At 49.5% G+C, this 22,076-nt stretch overlaps 1 protein-coding gene across 1 annotated transcript; it reads left to right on the forward strand.

Moving 5' to 3' along the window:
- Positions 1-2,485: 2,485 nt before the first annotated feature.
- ADGRG3 (adhesion G protein-coupled receptor G3) lies at positions 2,486-21,294 on the forward strand. Its single transcript, XM_033129189.1, has 12 exons — positions 2,486-2,628; positions 6,270-6,453; positions 11,700-11,838; positions 12,625-12,771; positions 13,561-13,695; positions 14,202-14,241; positions 14,409-14,509; positions 14,634-14,746; positions 16,810-17,090; positions 17,280-17,373; positions 18,488-18,771; positions 21,023-21,294. Exons 1-12 carry the CDS (start codon positions 2,568-2,570, stop codon positions 21,133-21,135), a joined length of 1,692 nt encoding a protein of 563 aa, XP_032985080.1. The 5' UTR covers positions 2,486-2,567; the 3' UTR covers positions 21,136-21,294.
- The last annotated feature ends 782 nt before the right edge of the window (positions 21,295-22,076 follow it).

Consider the following 22,076-nt stretch of genomic DNA (forward strand, 5'->3'; position numbering starts at 1 on the left):
TGCTTCCAGGGAAGCACGGGCCAGGAAAGAGGCACAGGTCTCTGGAGTTGGATGGGATGGGTGCAAAGCCACCGTGGCAGCCGGGGATAGATGGGCAGTGTCCCCTGACAGGTATGAATGTGGGATCTTTGGGGACCTGCAGGGACCTCTATACGTGGGAACCCCCTGCACCCTGCCTTTTTCCAACTCCTCCTCCACTCATGCCTCTCTTGTTGGTCTGTGCCTCCACCTTTCTCCAGCTGCTGAGGACATAGGACAGCTAGTGGGAGCAGAGCCAGCTCCCCTCTCACAGACCTGTCACTCTCTGCCAGAGAGTCTCTCAGAGCTCCATCACTTGGCTAGACCTGAGGGGGTCACCTACCCCCGTCCCCAGGGAGGTAAGGAAAGGACCCAGCCTCCACCCCAGGGAGATGGCACTCCCTTCAAATTCTCTTGAAGAATGCAAAGAACTCTCTTGAACACCTAGTTCCTGTTTTTCAGGCCAACTCGGGTAGTGGGGAAGGGGTCCTGGGTTGTGTCCCACTTTTGTGACAGGTCCTGGATGGGCCAGCCACCTGACAGCTCTGTGGCACTCCTTGACCTTGATGGCTCTTGTCACGCACTTCACTGGGCTGTGGGACTTCGGACAACAAGACCACTGTTCCCACCAGGACATGACCAGGATTGCATCTGGAGACATCCCTTTGGTGTGGGAAATGGATTGGAACAGCCAGAGGCATGAATGCTGGCTGAGCCTGGCCAGAGGACTGGAGTCCTTGCCCCTGGAGACAGAAGTCTATCTGGAGCCATTCAGACGAGCCCGGGGTGGGAGGTGGCAGAAAGGGAAGCTCTAGTTCTGTTTGCCCTGGGATTTGAGGGTCGTAGGGCTTTGTAAGTGGCTCTAGCCAGTCACCGGCCCCCATGGCCTAGGAGAGGTGGCCCTCTGGCCCTACCCATGCCCCCTTGTCACTTTCCCAGCCTCCCTGTCTTCCCAGGTGTGCTAAACATTCTGGGACCTGGTCTCCACAAATAGGCACCATGAGCCCTTCTGAGGACCCCGGCCAGGTTAGGTCTAGTGGGCCTAGCAGGCGACAGTTCACAGAGCCCTGTTTACCATCTCACCTCACCATGGCTGTGGGGAAGGCAGGCAGGCTGCTGGGTAGAGAGGAGGGGCAGGCCCAGTGCTTCCCACGGTCCTCCTGCCTTCCCTGCAGAGGAAGTGCCTGGGGCTTTATGCCAGATTCTCACCTGCTGTCCACACCCCATGAGTGACCCCAACATTCTCTCCCCAGTCCTCCTCAGGCCCAGAGGGCCCAGCCTGGGGACTGAGTTCTGTCCGGACACTGTGTGGGAGGAAGGGAAAATAGAGGCCAGCCAAGGCTAGGTGGGTCCCCATCAGGCCTCCAGCGCAGAGCAGGTCTAGCTCTGGCCCTGGGGGCCTGGGAGGGGATGCTGGTGACATGCACCTTCTTGGCGGGGTGCCCTTTACCTGCTGATCTTGAAGTGATACTAGAACGATGATAAGCTCCCTGGCTTCATCCACAGGCTTCCCTGGGGCCACCAGAGTTGAGTGGCCAACCCCTCCCCTTCCTTTATGCCACACCCCGTGTGTGTTTGCTGCCCCCACTTCCGGCCTGGGCCACCGTGACCAGCTTGGCCATAATGACAAGATTTCACAGAACTCATGATCATAAAATGATAGTTGTAACAATGACCACACCCACTGAGCAAGTCCACAGTTACCATCGCATGAGTTCTCCACACGCTGACCTCGTGAGAGGCTCAGAGCAAATAACGCACACAGCTCGTCCAGCCAGGAAGTGGCCGGGACAGATGTCAGCCCAGTCCTGACCGACCCCCAGAGCCTACGCTCCAGTCCCCCACCATCCTGCCTCTCCTGTTATCCAGTCTGGTCGGGGAGGCTGGGGCCCCAGGGGTGGCTCCTCCTCTTCTCTCAGGCCCCCAGGGCCAGGCCCCCAGGGCCAGCAGGTGTGGGTTTGAGCCCAGCCTTGTTCAAACTATAGGAGCGTGAGCATCATCCACCTCTTCATCCTCATCCCAAAGCCAGACCGTGTGCCCAGCGTGTTATGGGTCTCCGCAAACCCTGACACCACCCTGGGAGGCAGCCCACTGCTGTATGCTTTACTGAGGAGAAAACGGGGGCTCAGAGAGGCCCCAGCTTGTGAGACAAAGGTCTGAGCTCAGTGTGTCTGCCTCTGAAGCCGGTGCTCATTGCCACCCCCCAGTCTTGCTCGGGTGCAGAGGCCTCTGCGGCCCCTGGACCTCAGCCCCACAGTGCCCACCCAGGTGGGCCCAAGAGCAGCGTCCCTGGGTGGGTTCAGCAGCTCCTGCCAAGTCCAGCCTCCCCTGCAGGTGGTCACAGGGCAGGGGGAGATTAGGCACACTGCCCGTGCCCCACACCTTTCACAACCTAACCGATGGCGCCATGGAGCAGGAAGGGTGAGAAAGAGGCCACAGGAAGCTGCGACTCTGCAGCAGAGGGAGGGGACAGGCGGGCTCTGCAGAACCTGGGACCAGAGCACACACAGTCGTAAGGCTCGGGCCTGCGTGGGCAAGGCTGGCCAAGGATGGTGACGCCCAGGGTCCTGGGAGCCCTGCTTCTCCTGTTTCTCCTGCTCCTGGTCTCAGGTGAGCGACATGCCTGCCTGTCCTCCACGTATCTGTCCAGCATGAGGTCATGGGGTTTGGGGCATATGGATGAACCTCTTTAGGCTTCAAAAGGCCCTCTTCTTTTCAAATGTTGGGAGATTCAAGGAAGTTCAAGATTTAGTCCCTGGCTCAAAAAAGGGTGCAAAGTGGCTGTGCTGTCCTTCTGGTGGCTGGGGAGGGCCCGGTGCAGAGCAAGCTCTCGGGCAACGCTTGATGGATTAATTAACTTAATAGCCAATGATGGCTGTTGTATGGTCTCACTGGGCATCCGAAGGTCCCTGGGCCCTTCACAAAAGCCGTCATTTGCTGGTGGGGACTTCAAGACTCCCCAAGTGGTTGAGGTTACCCCATGATGATGTGGGTACCTGGGTTCAGGCAAAGCGTCAGCCTGTGAATAGCGTGAGAAGCCTCTAGAGATAAGTCTACTTCCTTTGTGAATATTTATGGGTTGGTGGCCCATTGCCCAATCATTCATTCATTCATTCGAGAAGCACTGATGGTGCCCTGTATGCAGTGCCAGGCCCTGTGCTTTTACACCTCGTGGTCCCTGCCCTCAGTGGGCTCACAGTCTAGCAGAGTGACAGCGGGACTTCAGAGGAGTCCAGGGCATAGTGGGGGCCCAGCAAGAGGTAGACATACTCTAATAAAGGGACACTTTACAAAGATGCAGGAGTACCTTTGGCAGGAGTACGGGAACCAAGAAGAGGAGTTACAGGCCAGGGCTGGCACAGGGAGAAAAAGTTGTAGCTGAGGGAGAGAAACGCAGGCGATGAGCCCTAGGGAGGTGCTGTAGGGGGAGGGGGAGCCACAAGTACCGCCCTGCCCCCCTCCTTCCCTCTGACGTCTGGCCAGCTCCCCATTTAAATCTAGACTGAGGTGGTCTTCAGAGGCCAGCCTCTGGGGCAGAGCAGAATGGACAAGTGTAGGACGGGTCTTCAGGGGTGGAGGGGCTCCATCTGCACACAGGCCTCGGTCAGGGTCTCCCCGTCTGGACTACAAGCTTCCAGTCTTCCAAAAATAATCACAAAAAAGGTATTTAATAATATTCTCTGCACTAGGTGCTTGGCAACAGCTTCACATACATGACTGCACTGAAATTTATGGCAGGCCAGGAGGAAGGCTCTGTAAACACACACCACAGTGCCTGCATTTAGCACCCATTCTTAACCACTGGGATTACAGAGAGAATGGTACCTTCCCCCACTCCCCTCTTTCTCTTCCTCCTTCTTTCTTTTTTTCTCTCTTTCTCTCCCTCTTCCTATTTTACTTAAAAAAGCAAATATGGATCATATTACTGTGTTTCCCCAAAAATAAGACCTAGCTGAACCATCAGCTCTAATGCATCTTTTGGAGCAAAAAATAATAATAAAATCCCGGTATTTATTATATTATATTATATTATATTATATTATATTATATTATATTATATTATACTATATTATATTATATTAAAGACCGAATCTCATATTATATTAAAATAAGACCAGGTCTTATATTAATTTTTGCTCCAAAAGACGCATTAGAGCTGATCGTCCGGCTAGGTCTTATTTTCGGGGAAACAGGGTATATACAGGCTCATCTATTATATGCTTCCCCTGCCCCCATTCAACAATGTATCATTAATATTTTTACAATTTAACACAAATTAACAGTTCTTTTTAAGCTACTTAAAACACCATTGCACATAGATCTGATCATTATAAAATCCATTCTAAAATGTTATTTTTTAACCCTACATTTACTCTAAATTTGGTCTGCCATTACCTTTACTATTTTATTTTTGCCTTTAAAATTAACTAGTTTCTTTGTTGTAAAAGTAATATTGTGTATGATTTAAGAAAAAATCAAACACCAGCGAAGGGTATAAAAAATGAAAAGTAAGTGTCTCCTTGGCCACCTCAGCCTAGCACTGTATAGCCAAAGGTAGATCTATCCCAAAGCTAGACCCCTTAACACTTCCCGGTGTATCATGGGAAAGGTTAAGGGCTCAGATCGTCAAGACTCAGATCGTCAAGAGTCCTTTCAACGGGTAAAGGATCCGACAAAGCAGTTCACTGAGAAAGACATACAAACACATGCTCAGACTCCTCCTTCACTGTAAACTAACCCATTTTTACCCTTCAGATTGGCAAAGGTTTGAAAGTTTGGGTACAGTCTAGGATTATGAGGTTGGGTAACAGTGGGTAACAGTCACTCTTTCCCACTTTTGGTGGCAGTGTAAGCTACACCCCTTTTTAGCAGAAGGAAATTCAATAACATTTAGCAATTTTTAAAAGCACATATATTTTGATGCACAAATTTCTATGGTAGAAACATATTCTTAACACAAGCTGACAAAGATGTAAGCAGCATTGTTCAAAACAGAGAAAAGAAACCCTCTAATTGTTCACCAACAGAGGACCAATTGAAAAAATGTTGCAACACTCATATCACGGAATAGTACGCAAATATATAAAGAATGAGATGGATCAATATGTGCTGATGTCGAAAGCTCTGCAAGATATATTGCTAAGTGACCCCACCCATGGAAATTTTAAAATGATCTACATAAAAATATTTGCATAGAAAACTTCTGGAAGGTTGTGTAATAAACTGACAGTTGGTAAACTCTGGAGTGTGACTTGGGAGTGTGGTAAGGACTTTTACTTTTCATTGTATGTCCTTGTGTACAGTTTAATTTTTTTTAAGTCTGTGCATATATTACTTTTGTTGAGAGATAGATAAATATGTAGACACATCCATCTATCCTATGTAAATACATAAAGATACAAATAGTCAGTTTTACAAGGAAATTTTCCCTTCCTGGAATAAATAATACTGGCTCTTTGAACACCTACAATGAGCTATGTTCTTTATGCATATGAGCTCTAATCCTCCCCAAAATTCACAAGGAAGATATTATTAGCCTCATTTGGCTGATGAGAGTTGAGCCTCAGACAGTTTAAGTAACTTGCCTGAGGTCACACAGCTTAAAAGTGACCCAAAGCTACCACTTCATCCTTGTACCAGGTGGAAGGGAATTGAACTGGAAGTCATGAAAGCTGGTCTCTAGTCCAGGAGCCATCTCCAACTAGCTGGTGACCTTGCTTAAGTCAATATGCTCCAGGGGGGCCTCAGTTTGCTGTATTCTCTACCCATCCCAGGTGGTAGCCCTGAGGGTTGTAATGGGACTGTGGGAAAATAAGGCAGACCAAGACAGAATACATCCAAGAGTTATGCCTTGAGGACACAGTTGCAAGAGCTTTGGAAAGTCTGATGCAGAACAACTACAAAAAGTCAGGCAGACTCCCTGGAGGAAGTGGTAAAGGGTAATAGCACTAACATATAAAAGCTTTTACCTACAGAGCCACGTGCCCAAGCCCTTTGTACACACTTTCCACAAAGCATCCCACAAGCCCTGTGAGACGGGGGTGGGGGGTGGAGGTCGGGGGGTGGTATCTCTTTTCACCTTGGACTCAAGGCCCAGGGAGGGTATGCGTCCAGCTCAGGCGCACACAGTGTGGACTGATGGATTCCTGCCCACACCACCACTCTGGAGCCCAAGCTCCTCCCCCCACGACCTACCTCCTTGCTGCCCCTCCCCACCCAGCCCATTCACACTCTCTGCATCCCTCCCTTAGGTGAGGAAACTTCCATAGATAAATCTAAGCCAACAACAGTTACACCGGAGCAGCCAAGAAACATCTGCCGTGGGCTCCTCAATATGGGCCTGTACGACTCCTTCTACCTTGAGGACACTGCTGAGTGCTTCAAAAAGTGCGGGCAGTTAGAGAATGAATCCTGTGACCTGGGAAACTTGCAGAGGTAAGGGGGCCCTCTGAGCTGGCGCAGGAATCTGGGGCTCCTGAGGGTGTGGGAGAGGGACGGGATGGAGCTATAGGCCTCATGACCCCAGAAAATGCTGCTTCCATCTCACTCGTCCACCTTGTTGTTTGCATTCCTCTGTCTCCCCAACCCACCCCCGGAGACCTCTCTGATCCAGTGGATACAGAGATAAATCAGCCCTTGTCCCTGCCACTGGGAGTTGTGGAGAGACAGACGCAGGCCCAAATGATAGACAAAGTATCAGGTTAGCTCAAAGGACGGAAGTCTGCCAAAGCTTCACAGAGGAGAGAAACGGTGAAAGTACTTTGCAGGCTGCACAGGAGTTATCTAGGTGGACCCAGGCAATGTTAGGAGATACAGGCAACAGTACTTCTGGGAGTACAGAGGAAGAACTACAGTGCTTTCAACTGTGAAAGAGTAAAGTGTTGGGAATGGAGATAAAAATGGGGAGGTAGGGTGGGTGGGGGATAGACCTGGCAATATAAGCGGGGACCAAAATGTGAAGGGTCATGTAATCTATATCAGTGTGGGAAGAGGCACGGTGAAAATATAATTTACATAGAGGAACAGTGTAGTCCATATACATTTTAAAAGATTGCTCGGGCTTCAGGGAAGGATACAAAGGTGGTGAGTCAGGAGGAGACACGACCACATAGGATGCCAGTGCAGCAGTCCAGGTAAGAATGAGGGCTGGGTCACCAGTACCACCACAAACGACAATTTCTACTGTGCACCTAGAAAGGAGCGATGGATTAGAGAGATTGTATGGTGTCGAATCAATAACACCAAGAGACTGATGAGAGCAAGAGACCAAGAGATATTGGATTGAGGGAGAGGAAAGGGTTTAGAAGACATCTCCAAGAGTCATCTCTAAAAATATCTTTGCTTCTCTCTCCTCCCTTCCCTTCCAATCAAGTTGCCCACGATCCCCTGGAATACTCAGGGGATATTGAGTTGGCGCTCAATCCACATCTTTCTTACTTATTAAATTTTTGGGGGGTGACATTGGTTAGTAAAATTATATACGTTTCAAGGGTACATTTCCATAATACGTCACCACATATTTGACCCCCTTTTCCCTCTTCTACCACCCCTCCTGTCCCCTTACCCTCTGGTAACCCCTAAATGGTTGTCTCTGTCTATGAGTTTTTGTTTCTTTGCTTCTTTGTCTTGTTCCTTGGTTGCTTTCAGTTTTATATCTTACATATAAGTGAAGTCATATGGTTCTTGACTTTTTCTGTCTGACTTATTTCGCTCAGCATAATAATCTCAAGATACATCCATGTTGTCACAAATGACACTATTTTATCTTTTCTTATGGCAGAATAGTATTCCATTGTGTACCACATTTTCTTTATCCGATCATCTATTGAAGGACACTTTGCTTGTTTCCATGTCTTGGCCACAGTGAATAATGTTACAGTGAACATCAGGGTACATATATCTTTATGGATAAGTCTTTTCAGATGTTTTGGGTAGATATCCAGAAGAGGGATTGCTGGGTCATACGGTAATTCTATTCTTAATTTTTTGAGGAGCCTCCATACTGTTTTCCATAGCGGCTGTACCAATTTACATTCCCATCAACAATGTATGAGGGTTCCTTTTTCTCCACAGCCTCTCCAATACTTGTTATTATTTGTTCTGTTGATGATAGCCATTCTAACAGGTGTAAGGTAATATCTCATTGTGGTTTCCGTCAATCAGCATTTGTTGAAAGGAATGAATGAAAAGCCTACATTCTTCTGCTGGGTGTTAGGACAGCAATCTGATTGAGCTGCATCATTTCTGTGGTCTAAAAATGCTCCCATCCCCAGCTGCAGCTGCTCCAATAGCATCTCAGCTCCAAAAAGCTGTTCAGGAGCTCCTCTCTGTGCTGCCATATAGTGGGGATAAGAACTTTGGAAAAAGTGAGGGCTCTGGGATCAGAACATGTGGATTCTGTTTCCAACCGTATCACGTAACCGAGTTATCTCCTTTATCTTCACAACCCTACTGAAATAGGTCCTGTTACCAACCTGTTTTTCAGATGAGAAAAGTAAGGCTTCAAAGGGTTACATAACTTGGTCATAGTTACACAGCAGGTAAGTAACAAAGTCAAACACGAACCTAAGTCTGGAAGGCAGCAACGGGGGAGGTATGTAGTAATACAGACTGGGGTCAGACCGCCAGTGCTGGCATTAAATTTTGGACAAATTACCTTTAACTTTCCTCATCTGTAAAATGGGACTAAATAACACCTCACTTGTAGAATTATTGCAAAGTTAAATATACAGTTCAGACATGTTAGCTGGTATCATTCTCATTATCAGCGTTGTCATTTTACTACTGTCATTTCCAAAGCCTTTCTTTGTTCTTCACCTCTCTCCCCTACCTCCCTCATGGGGTTGTTGTTGAGATCATATGAGATCATGCATGTAAGACTTATTAGCAAATGGTAGGAGCTCAATACATTTTAGTATTCTTTATTTAATGACTTTTTTCTAATTACAGAAGTAATGCATATTCATCATAAAATATTTGGAAAATAACTACAGAAAGTAAAATGAAAAATTCCCCTTCTTACTATCCAGAGATAATTATTATTTTCATTTTGGTATATTTCTTTTTAGTTCTTTGTGATATAATATGCATAAAACACAACTCATTTACCCATTTTATATTGAGGGATATTTGGGTAGTCTCCAGGTTCTGGCTTATACAAACCGTGTTGCTATGAATATTCTGGTTCACGTATTTTGGTGAACATGTTTTTCTGCAAGGTGTATTGCTAGGAGGGAATTGGTGAGTCACAGGGTAGGCATGTGATTAGCTATAATAGAAACTGCCAGTTTTCCAAAGTGCTTGCACCAAATTTCATTTCCGTGAACAGGATATGATAGTTCCAGTTACCTAACATCCTTGCTAACACTTGGTATTGTCTGCTTTTTCATTCTAGCCATTCAGGCAGCTTTGTACTGTAGCATACAGTGATATTCATTACATTTCCCTGATGACCATTGAAGTTTAACCCCTTTTGTATATTTATTGGACATTTTGATTATCCTCTTTGTGAAGTGCCCTTGTAAGTCTTTTGCTCGTTGTTCTATGAGCTTCCTTGAATTTTTCTTAGTGATTTTTAGGGGTTCTTTATATATTCTGGATACATATCTTTGCAAACAAATGCTCACAAATATATTCTCCCTCACTGTGGGCTGCCTCTTCATTCTCTTAGTGCTGTCTTTTGCCTAAGGACAGGCATCCTTAATATTAATGTAGTGCACTATATTGGTCTTTTACTTTATAGTTAAAAATTCAACTGTTTATCTATGTTTTAGACTTTTTGAATATATGTTACGTTCTACAACTAAAATAATTTCTAAAAGTACTCTGAGAACCAAGTGAGAAATCTTCCCTGGAGGAAGTGAATTGGGCTGTTTTATGAGGCCAACGAGTTTTCGTAAAACGCATGAGGTAAACTTCACGACTTTATTTGGTAACAATGACAATCACAATACTTCATTGTTTAGATTTTTAAAAGGTAAATAAAAGCTAGAATCAATTGATGTAGCTCAGTCAAAGGATTTGGACAATCTCATCCTACTGTTTGTGGCAGGATATTCTTGTTGCTTGCCCCACTCAAGCGCATTGGCATATATTTGCATGGTTTACTCTTATATTGTACAAGATTTTTTCCTGTGGTTTCTTTGGGGATTTTTTCCCTCCCTTGGTAACTGTGATTATTCAAATATGATGTCAAAATAAGAGCCTCCTTTTGTCTCTCTGGCAAGCCCTCCGTAGCTATTTCTTTCCAACAGCCTTGATCTGGCTGCATCTGCTTTTGTTCCCCTTCCCTCCCATGGCTATCTCAGCCCCCACCCAGGCAGCAGGTCATAGGACCCCAGGCTTAGGAAAAGGAACGCTGGCACTCAGTGAAGTTTCAGTACCACAGAGAGTGTTACGGGTTTGCCGCACCCTAATATTTTAGCTGAGGTAGGGGGACTGCAGTAAAATAAATGCCCATTCACTTTTATGTTCTGTGTGGTCCCAACAAAAGCTCAGTTCCCATAAGGCAGTTCCCATACAGCTCAGTGTCGAAACGCTGAATTCCCAGTCTGCAGTTAGTACACAATAAATGTGATGATGTGCTCACCCACGCCACACAATTATCATTCCACAGTTTAAAACACTCAGAGGAATTTCTCCAAAGAAGACATACAAAAACCAACAAGCTCAGGAAAAGATGCTCGTCATCGTTACTCATTAAGGAAATGTAAATTGAAGCCACAATGAGATACCACTTTACACCCACTGCAATAGCTACCCTTAAAAACAAAGCGAAAAATGACAAGTATTGGCAAGTACGTGGAGAAATTGAAAGATACATTGCTGGTGGAAATGTAAAATGGTGCAGCTGCTGTGGAAGACAGTTTGACAGCTCCTCAAGAAGTTAAACAGAATTACCATATGACCCAGCAATTCCACTCCTAAGCATATACCCGAAAGAACTGAAAACAAATCTTCAAACCAAAGTTTGTACGTCGATATTCATAGCAGCCTTATTCACAATAGCCCAAACATGGAAACAACCTAAATGTCCGTCAGTGGGTGAATGGATAAACAAAATGTGGTATATCTATACAATAGGATATTATTCATCCACGAAAAGGAATGAAATACTTATACCTGCTACAACATAGTTGAACCTTGACAACATTATACTGAGTGAAAGAAGCCAGGCACAAAAGACTAGATATCATACAATTCCATTTATATGAAATATCCAGAATAGGCAAATTCACAGAGACAGAAAGCAGATTAGTAGTTGCCAGGAGCTGGGGGAAGAGAGAAAGGAGTGCCTGCTTAACGGGTACAGCGTTTCCTTGTGGGGTGATGAAAATGTTCTGGACAGTGGTGATGGTTTGTACAACATTGCGAACGTATTTAATGCCCCTGAATTGTACACTTTAAAATGGTTAAAATGGTAAATTTTATGTTATCACAAAAAAGACAAACGCATGAAAAACTGCTGGCTGGAATCCCTCAGAACTAGTGTGGATCGTTCCCAGGCCACCCCTCTCCTCCTTAGTGCTCCTAGGGTCCTTCCTTTGATATTCTGGGTCACCTCTCCTACCCCACCAGGCTGCCCATTTCATCTCCCCTCCTGCCGTCCAGGCTGGGGACCAGGTGAGTGGGTAACTCAGCTTGCAAAACCCTGCCTTGCCCCTGATCCTGGCCCCTTGCAGATACTGGCTGGATTATGAGACCCACCTGGTGGAGAACAGTACGAAGGAGAAGATCGATTTGTCTTTTTTGAAGACTTTTGTCAGTAACTTCAGCACCAATATCTCAGAAGACCTGCACTTCTCTCTGACCCCCTCTCAGGTGAAGAATATCCCCATCCTATTGGTTGGTTCTGGCCTGTTTTCCTCGGTATATTTTTCAGAATTCTGAGAGTCATGGTCTGTGCTTGGTGCCCATTAAAACTTATCCCTCCTATATCTGTCCCTTTAGGTAGGGCTCGGCCACCTTGCTAATGGGTGCTAGAGAGTTAATTGGATGACTGGGTCCTGGTAACAGATGATATAGGTTGCTAGGATGAGACATTTGGAAAATCATTGAACTGAGCAGGGGGCGATGGGGTTCTAGTCCTTGATGTCTCACTACGTCACGAGGTGTCCTCTGGGAAATTCCTTCTGCTCTTGGGCCTTGGAGTCCTCATCTGTAAAATGAGCTCTAAAGCTCCTCCAAAGCCTGAAGTTCCTGTGAGCTCTTCCACCCAGTAAAGGGTGGAAGAAACCAGTAAAGACACACTTAGTGGTCCTGCAAAGGGATGAACGGCAGACTCTAGATTTACATCGGTCTGGATTCAAATCCCAGCTCTGCTGCCCAGCTCTGCAGATATTGTAATCTTGGGCAAATTACTTATATGTTCTGTGCCTCAGTTCTCCCATCTGTAAAGTGATGATGGTATTGCCCACTTTCAAGGCCTGGACCGAGCAGACCTCTGACTGTCCCCCCAGATGTCCTGCCTCTCAGAGTTAAGGCCCTCAGGTGCTGCCCCTTGACTCAGTGTGCCTCAGTTTCCTTTCCTAGTAGGGGAGTAGCAGGACCTGTATTGGGGGCTGGAATCCTTGGGTAAAGATGGAGCCGTTGAGTGTGTGGTTACAGATTCCGACACAATTGATGGAGGATGAGCACAAACCCCCTGACAGAGTCCGGCTGCCCAGGAGCCTGTTTGCATCCGTGCAGAGCAGCAAGCCGATGGTCCGCTTGGCCATATCTATCCTGGACATCGGGTCGGGGAGTCTCTTCAAGGTGAGGAGGGTTCAGATGGAGGCTCAGGGTAGTCTGAGGTTCAGTGCTTGGTTCACGATGCAATGCCTGCCTTCTGTGGAGTCTTCCCTGAGGGACGGATAGGGACGGAGGAGAGCATGAACCTCTGGAGAGTGTTTCTAAGTAGCCCACGGTCTCTAGAGTCTGTGCACTTCAGACTCGCACTGGTTCCACACACTCAGATGTTGAGACTCCATACACCAGTGCCCTCGGACTCGTCTGTGTATTCCACGTATGTTCAAGTTCCCCGTGCATGCACAGACATGCATATCCTGTCCTAGTCCTGCCTGGCGCACATGATCATGGGCTCCAGTATGCCCATGTCCCCATGAGGAAGTGTACCCATGCCCTTGCAAATGTGTCCCATGTGTGTCCCCAGAGGCATGTATCTGCTCACAGCAGACATGTGTATGCCTAAGTGCTGGTGTGGTCAGGTGCTCACGCCCCCGTAGGTGTCCGTTGCCCTCCATTTCTGGGTGGATCTTTTTCCTGGCCTTGTGCCCCGTCAGTTAAGAGGACAAAGGAGCTCTGAAGGCTAGTGATGGAGAGCCTTCCGGTACACGGCTTTGTAACCAGTTCGCCTGGATTGTAGGGCCCACGCTGGGCCAGCCTGAGCAGGAGACTACAGGGAACAGCAGGAGGGATGTGACCCAGGAGTACTTGGCCTTCTGATGCCCTGGTCTCCGGTCCTGGAGGCTCCCAGGAACCGCCGCCAGGGTTGAGTTGGGACAGCCCCTTCTGCAGCCTGACCTCCCCCATTTCCCTCCACAGGGCCCTCAGCTCAGCCTGGAGGATGACGGCAGCGTGTTAAACAATCGCTTGGTGGGCTTGAGTTTGGGCCGCATGCGTGTTACCGGGCTGGCCGAGCCTTTGGAAATCACCTTCTCGCACCAACGTCAGCCTCCCGTGAGTCCCTCACCCAGGTCTGGCAGTTACTGAGAGGCAGACAAGCAGGTGGACACCCCTGGGCATATAGACAGACGTGCGTGGGACGCTGCACCCCCCACCTTCCATACCCACCCAGGAGAAGACATTAGGGTCGTACACACAAGTGTGCCCAGGGACACGTGCTGACCCTATGCACATATGCCCGCATGCCCCCCGGAACCCTCCCACTCCTGTGCTCCCTGAGGTGCACATCGGACCTGGCACACCATCATACCTGCACACGGCTTTACACATCCGCCCACAGCCCATCACCATATCCACTCCCCTCACACACTGATCCAGGCTACATCAAATGGTGCAGTTCATGTTCTCATGTGACTCAGGGTAAGCCTTGATTCCTACCTAAGGCACACACAGGCTAAGACATGCGAGCACGCTGTCCTCTCCCCCACCTCCCCACAATCTCCTCTCTCCTCTCCCAACCTCCCCTTGCCTCTCCCCTGACTCCCATTCTCTGGTTTCAGAACATGACCCTCACCTGTGTATTCTGGGATGTGACTAAAGGTAGGGCCTGGACGACCTTCTCTGGGTAAGATAGGTGGGGAAAGTATGGGCTCCCTTAAGGGGCAAAGGCTCCACCCACAGGGCCCCTCTCCTCTCTTCCTTCCTCTCTGTTTCCTTCCCTTCCTCTCTGGAACTCTCTCTTCCCTTTTTCCTCCCCTCCCCTGCAGGGCGAACAGGAGACTGGTCTTCCGAGGGCTGCTCCACGGAGCTGGGAGCCGAAGGGACTGTGTGCCGCTGTAACCACCTGACCTTCTTCGCCCTGCTGCTGGTAACAGTTTTGGAGGAGCCCCGACTCCTGTCCCAGAAGGGGGCTGCCTGGCCGAGGCCACGCCTTTTGGGGTACATGGGCCTGGCCTCCAACTGACAGGTCCCTGTTTGGGGGTTGCCCACAGAGGCCGATCTTGGACAAAGCCACTGTGCAGGCCCTCACACGCATTTCCCAGGCTGGGTGTGGAGCCTCCATGATCTTCCTGGCCTTCACCATCGTCTCCTACACTGTCCTGAGGTGGGTCACCCCAGCCCTGCTCCCTCCAGCCAGCCCTCAAGGGCAGCAGCCGTGTAGGATAGAAAGTCTCCTGGTGGTGCAGCATTGTACTGATATACTCTCCAAACCTTAGTTCCCTCATCTACAAAATAGGGTTGGAGGTTGAAATGCGTTGGGGCCATTTCCGTAGCAAGTGGCAGAAACTCAGCTCAAACTGGCTTAAACATAACAGGGAATGTGTGGTTTATGTCATTGGAAACCCTAAGGTGTGCTCGCTTCAGGCACAGTTGGATCCAGGACCATGTCCCCAGGACTTGGTCTCCCTCTGCTCCTCACGACTTTGCTTTCTCCTCTGCCTGTCGTGTCAGGCAGCTTCTCTGCGCTCAGGGGAAGCCCCAGGCTTGCAACACAGCTTCTTAGCGGATTAGACAGTTAATATCCTACACGGAGTTCCAGAATTGAGGTCTTAAAATTTTTTTTTTTTATTATTTTGAAATAATTATAGACTAACTGGTAATGGTGAAAATAGTACATAGAATCCCCTGGTTTCTTCATCCAGCTTTCCCCAAAGATGACATCTTATAGAACTCTAGGACAACATCAAAACCAGGAAACTGACTTTGGTACAGTGCTATTTAGAATACCGACTTCATTCAGTTTTCACCATTTTTTACAAACAGGCACGCACACGCACGTGTCTGTGTGTGTGTGTGTGTGTGTGTGTGTGTTCTGTGCAGTTTATCACATGTATACCAAAGTTGAGTTTTACTGGTCTACTTTGGACCATGTACCCACGACTGCACAGGTCATTGTGGTCAAGGGATGGAGTACACTGATTGGTCAGGACAGGTCACGTGCCTGCTCTTGGGTTTGAGATAACAAAGGTCCAACCCCACCCAAACTTCATAGCTGAGAGTGGGGAAGGGTACCCCTCAGGAAAACCTGAGTCTGTTTCTGGAATAAGGAGGAGTGGGTACACGATGGGCAGAAATAGCAGAGACTGCTGCAGCCTGTACCCAGGCCCTCCCAGGCCCGGGCCATGGCTGAGGGGCCCACAGGAACTGCCAGCTTGCAGGAGCCTGTAGAGCAGCCCCACACCGCAGCCTCCTGACCCATGACTGCCCTGGGGCAGCCCTTAGGTCCCCTGACTCCCAATCCAGCGCCCTCTCGCTGCTCTTCTCAACGTTTCTTTGTCTCTGTCACCATTTGGCCCTGGGCTGCAGCGCCCACTGGCCCCACCCACTCCATCTCAGACTCAACCATGGGTGTAAGTGGTGCCACCCCTGGCACCCCTCCCCAAACCCTGGCTTAGGACACTGCCCCCACTTCCAACAAGCTGAGCGTGACTTGCCAGCTGGCTGCACTCCTGGGCCTTGTGAGCCAGCTTGGAGTGCCAGGAGGAATTGCCACCAGCTCCCAAGGGTGGTGCCTGGCATCTCAGATGAGGCAGACATCCTTCGTGTCCCCTCCAGGCAGCCCTGGGCTCCCATCCCTCATGTGAGAGACCTGTGGGATCTAATTTACTAAGAATCCAGAGTGCGAGCTCCACAGAGAGGGAGGTGAACCCTGGGCCAAAGCTCTAGGCTGGGAGCCTGGAGCCCCTGCTCTGCTCTGTGACTCTGGAGAGTTCCTGCCCCTCTCTGGGCCTCACTCTCCCTACTGCATCCTATGCATCGTGCATCCTTGAGGGGAAGGTAAACAGTTACACTGCACTTCTGGGAAACCCAAAGTGGCCCAGGGCGACGGGTATTCAGAGACAGTGTCCCCGGAAGAAAATGTTCGAGGAGAGTTTTGAAGACAGAGTAGGGAAGGGCATTGAGAGTGGAGGGAAGAGCCTGGGCGAAGTCTGAGAAGTGTGGAAAAGCAGAATGCATTCAGGGAATTACAAGTTATGCGGTTTGGCTAAAGCAAGGAATGGAGGGATGAGGCCCGCAGGATCTGAGGGGCCATGAGAGGGCTCCTGGACTTGAATTTGAGGGCCCTCACACTCTGGCTGTTGGCAGGGGTGGAACAGAGGAGGTGGGATGCAGAGGCCATGGATGCTTTGGCCTCTTGCAGCCTCTTACTGGCCCTTCTCTCCCCAGGTTCTCCCGGCAGAGGTTCAAGTCGGAAGATGCCCCCAAGATCCACTTGACCCTGAGTGTTTGCTTGTTTCTCCTGAATCTAGCCTTCCTCATCAATATGGGGCATGACCCGAAGGAGTCCAAATCCACCTGTTGGGTCTTGGGGGCCATCTTTCACTACTTCCTGCTCTGTGTCTTCACCTGGATGGCCCTAGAAGCCTTACACCTCTACCTGCTTGTTATCAGGGTCTTTAACACCTACTTCAGTCACTACTTCCTGAAGCTGAGCCTCGTGGGCTGGGGTTGGTGCTGCCTGGACAGGCAAAGGGGATGGCTGACCTGGAAGGGACAGGGAGGGGAACCACCTAGGGGAGAGAGGCAGCTCCATATTTCAGATCGGCTCAGGGCTCGAGAGATGGGCAGCTAGAGGGGTTTGGAGGAGGACAGGTCGCAGCAGCCCCAGTGATGCCATGCCTCCTCCCCTCACCCAGGTCTGCCAGCCCTGATGGTCATTGGTACCAGGAGTGCCAACAGCTATGGCTACTACACCATTCGTGACAAGGAGAACAGGACGTCACTGGAGTTGTGAGTGGTGGCTGTGGGAGCAGGGATGAGGTCAGGTCCTTGGTTACACATATCAGGTCCAGAGGGAGGTGGGGAGAGGAGGGAATCCCGGGAGGAGAGACTGAGTAAGTCAAGGCAAAGGATCCTCAGATCCAGCTAGCTCATGGCCTGAAGGGGAAAACTGAGACCAGGAGAGAGGAAGTGCAATGAACGAGGGGTCCTGAGAAGGAGGAGAGAGAACTGGACCAGGAGGCAGGACGCCTTGCTCCAGTCTGGGCCACCACCAGCCTATATGGCACTTATGGACAATTTTTAAAAGGTACCCGTTACCCCTACTCCCAGTCTGCCATGCCGGGCACTCAGCCTGGTGAGTGGAGAGCGAGCTGGATTTCAGTACCCACCTGTCCCCTCAGCCAGGTGCCCTTGTGCAGGGCACAACCTTCCCAACCCTTCCCAGCAGCCCTGGTTCTATCTAGGCTCTGCCTCTGACTTGCTGTGTGACTTTCGGCTAGCCCATCCTCTCTCCAAGCCTCAGTCTCCTCATCTGCACAATGGTGGCGGGGGGCACTGATTGACATGCTCTTTGGGGCTTTCGCCCCTGCAGTACAGGGAGCAGCGAGGCAGAGCTCAGCCTCTCCCAGGGCAACCACTGCTCTGTGCTAAGAGGGGCTGGTGGGGCCTTGGTCCTGTCCACAGGGCCTCAAATGCAGGGGCCGCAGGGGTCTAGTAGGTTACATAAGTGCACGCGGTGGCCCAGGTGGGGACTGCAATAGACTGGCACTCACACACCCATCTCATGGGCAGCCGATTACTGTTGCTCAGGAGGGCATCCACTGAGCTGTATGTTTTTACAATAGAAGCAGAAATTTGGATGTTTATACCAAACTTCTGTTTTTTAAAGGATAGCCATTAATTCAAATTTTTTACAACATAATGTTGGTCCTTGGGGCCAAATTGACACTTTTACACCCACTGATCTAACAAAACAGCAGACTGGAGCCTCCTGAGAGCCCTTTCCCTAGAAGAGCAGGGAGATGGATTGGTGGAGACGGGGAAAAGCATCTTCTTGGTCAGTCAGGGGACACTGCCCGGGGCTTGGTTGGGCCAGTCCCAAAGGCCATCAAATCTCTTCCAGGTGCTGGTTCCGTGCAGATACTGCTATCACTGCCCTCTACGTCACTGTCCATGGCTACTTCCTCGTCACGTTCCTCTTCAGCACCGTGGTCCTGAGCCTGGTGGGCTGGAAGATCTTCACTCTGTCAAGTGCCACAGCAGGCAAGAAGAAGCGGCAGAACTGGAAAGGGCTCCTCACCTTGCTGGGCCTCTCAAGCTTGGTGGGCATGACATGGGGGCTGGCCATCCTCACGCCTCTGGGCCTGTCAACCATCTACGTATTCTCACTTTTCAACTCCCTGCAAGGTGAGGCCCTTGAGCCGGAGGTAGCGGGCTGCTGCCTCTGCACCAGGGCATATTGGGAGGTGCGGGGGAGTGGTTTGCAAGAAACAGGATTCTACTCAGGTCAGCTCAAATTCGAGTGTACTGATTTTAAATATCCAGGGCTCTCTCAAGAACTCCAGGGTAGGAAGGCTGGCTAAGCTCACGGGAGCTGATGCCAAGCTCAGGAAAAGCCTCCCAAACCAAAGCAGATCCATCTTGTCCTCTGGAACCACATGTAGCCTCTCACCTTCTGTCTGTGGAAACGCCGTCCTTCTCTCTCTGCTGGCCCATTCCTCCCCATGGCCTGCAAATGGCTGCCAACATGGCCATCTCAACCCTACATGACCCTCCAAGTCCAGTGACCAGTCTGATTCACTCTCTTCCACATTTTCTGGTCCAATCAGCTGTGATCAGGCGGGCAGGGTCATGTGATATGACGGCCACGTGACATGCACAGAGTCTCTAAGGAGCTGTGGAGACAGGAAGGAAATGACTAGTGGAGAAAATGATTGATACATCTGCTCCCTGCTGCCACAGTGTCCTTTCTCTGATACCCCAGCAAAGGGGCAGGCGCCAGGGTGTGAGTCACGGCTTCCCTGCCCCCACCTGTCCTGCTCCTCCCGCCCCTGTTCTATGCACACAGCTTAAAGAAGCCTCACAGCCTTCCTATGAGGGAATCAGCCGAGAAACAAACTTTGACTCACAGTCTCATCCCGTGCAGAGGAATCACTGGGGACCCAGGTGTTCTAATCCAGCAGGAGCAAACCCACAAAAGCAGGGCTGCATCCCAATGCCTCATGAGACCGTGTGGCATCGTGGTTGGTAGCACTGAAAGCAGGCAGGCCTGGGTTCAAATCCCAGCTCCATTCCGCACTCCAGCAAGTCACTCAGACCCTCTGATCCATCCAGCCGTCTGTATCGTTGTGATAATCCCAACACTTATCTCCCAGATTTCATGAGGAATAACTGAGATAATGCACACGGGGGATTTAATGGACCTTCAGGATGTGGAAACTATCTTACTAGCAACAGAAGTCATTATTATTAGGCCATTTAAGTGGTCCCCAGATAAAGACTCATGAGTCCACCTCTGGAAAATCCAAGAGGTTAAAGGTTGGAGAGAGATCTACCTTAACGCGATAGATTATATCATTATTCTTTCAGGGGTTACCCATAATATTTAAACCTGAACACTTCACTTTTCTGAGTTGTTTCTACTGAGTGTGAGTTACTCAGCACTCTACCTTCCTCTCAAACACAGTAGAGTCCTCCGTATACGTTAACTGCCCTTGAACTTTTCTCAATATTTTTATTGTGGTTTAGAGTTTTCGTTGTAAATTTCTCTTAAACACACACAAAGCTTTTATTTTTATTATTTTCTGTACTTATTATAATTTTCATACCTCACACCCTCCCTCATCTTGCTGAAGTGCATCCTGTAGTAATCCTTTGTAGAGGGGCCAGTGGGAGAAACCCACTGTGATGGTGGTCGTGTTGTATGTCTGAAAATCCTTTTATTTTGTTCTTTCTTATTTGTGATAGATGTCGGTATACAGGAGCCTCCTCTTATCTGCAGGGAATACATTTCAATACACGCCCCCTCCCAGTGGATGCCTGAACCCGCAGATAGTACGAATCATATACACTATGTTTTTTCCCTATAAATGCATACCTATGAGAAAGTTTAATTTATAAATTAGGTGCAGTAAGAGATTAACAACAATACCTAATAATAAAGTAAAACAATTATAACAATGTACTGTAATAAAAGTTATGTGAATGGGGTCTGTCTCTCAAAATATCTTCTTGTGCTGTACTTGCCCTTCGTGTTGTGATGGTGTAAGGTGACACAACATGTATGTGATGAGAGGAGGTGAGGTGAATGACATAGGCATTGTGACCTATTGTTAGGCTACTACTGACCTGACAATAGGTCGGCCGGAGGGTCATCTGCTTCTAGGGATCCCGGATCCCGGAGCCATGATGATTCACCGCGGGTAACTGAAATCGCGGAAAGCAAAACCACGAGTGTACTGTATATGTGTTTTCAAGGACTCCAAGATTTCCACTTGGTTCTTTTTCAGGAGTAGGTTTCATGTTTGCCTGGTTTTCCCATAAGTTCTCGAACTTTTACAATGGAGCTATTTCTCCTCTGGGCAGCTGCCAGCCAAGCAGCCCAGCCCCCTGTCGCCCCCCAAACCGCAGGCTCACTGATGCCCTCTCTCCACTACAGGTGTCTTCATCTTCTGCTGGTTCATCATGCTCTACTTCCCAAGCCAGAGTGACGTGTCTTCCTCTTCTGGTCCTGCACGAGTAGGGCAGACCCATACGACGTCACAAGAATAGGGGGCTGGCTCTGCGCTCTGGACTCAGCTCTGACTTGCTGTGTGACCTTGGACAGCTCCCTGCCTCCCTCTGGGCCACAGTTTCCATGTCTGTACATGTGGCTGGGGAGGGTGGGGATGGGGGCCAGATTGGACCACATGACATCAAAGATCCCATCGAGATTCATCTATGGTCTGAGAGTCCACCCATCCAAGACTACAGCAGTCTAAAGTTCTATAATACTGAGATCCTTGCCAGCACAGAGCGACACTGTCATCCCCGCCGCCATGCCTCACTCCCCACCTTCATAGCAAAGCAGCCTACGTCTGCCATCGCTCACTTTCTCAGTAAGGGCCTGAGCCCAAATAGGGGAGTTTGTTGTTACCACAGCCCCTCAAAGGAGCCCCCAGCCTCTCCCCCACTTCCCTCTTGTCACTGCCCTTCTACAGTTCCAACCTCTGGCTGCCAGTAGTCAGGGACATTCAGGATGTGTCATCCTCTCAGGCACTCGGGGCAGTTGTGGACTGGAGGTTTGTTTGGGGGGGCAGGGGGTTGGTCCTCCCAGCCAGCTTGCTCCTGGTCTCAACCAGTTCCACTAGGGCCTACTTTCACAGAAGAGCCCCCACCATTCGGGAGATGCCATCCCTCCAGTTGTCCAGGACACTGAATTTCAGAGGATGCCACATACTCAGTGGTGTAATACCTCAAGCAAGGCCCCCAGCCCCCTCTCTGACTGCCGCATGGGTGGCCCAGCCTCTGACCTGCTGTCAGGGTGGGGTGGAAGTCCAGGGCTCTGTACACCTGAGGGCAGAGGGGCCAGGCCAGGGAAGGGGGCTGGGCTGAGCTGAGAGAGGAAGGACATTTCCCCCAGAACCTGAGCTCTGTAGTGTAGGCAACCTGACGGCCTTACTCACTTGGTCAGCCCAGCCCTGGTGCATTTCAGGCACTGAAAAAATATTTGC

Source organism: Rhinolophus ferrumequinum, chromosome 15 (assembly GCF_004115265.2).
Source record: "Rhinolophus ferrumequinum isolate MPI-CBG mRhiFer1 chromosome 15, mRhiFer1_v1.p, whole genome shotgun sequence".
Taxonomy (NCBI): domain Eukaryota; kingdom Metazoa; phylum Chordata; class Mammalia; order Chiroptera; family Rhinolophidae; genus Rhinolophus; species Rhinolophus ferrumequinum.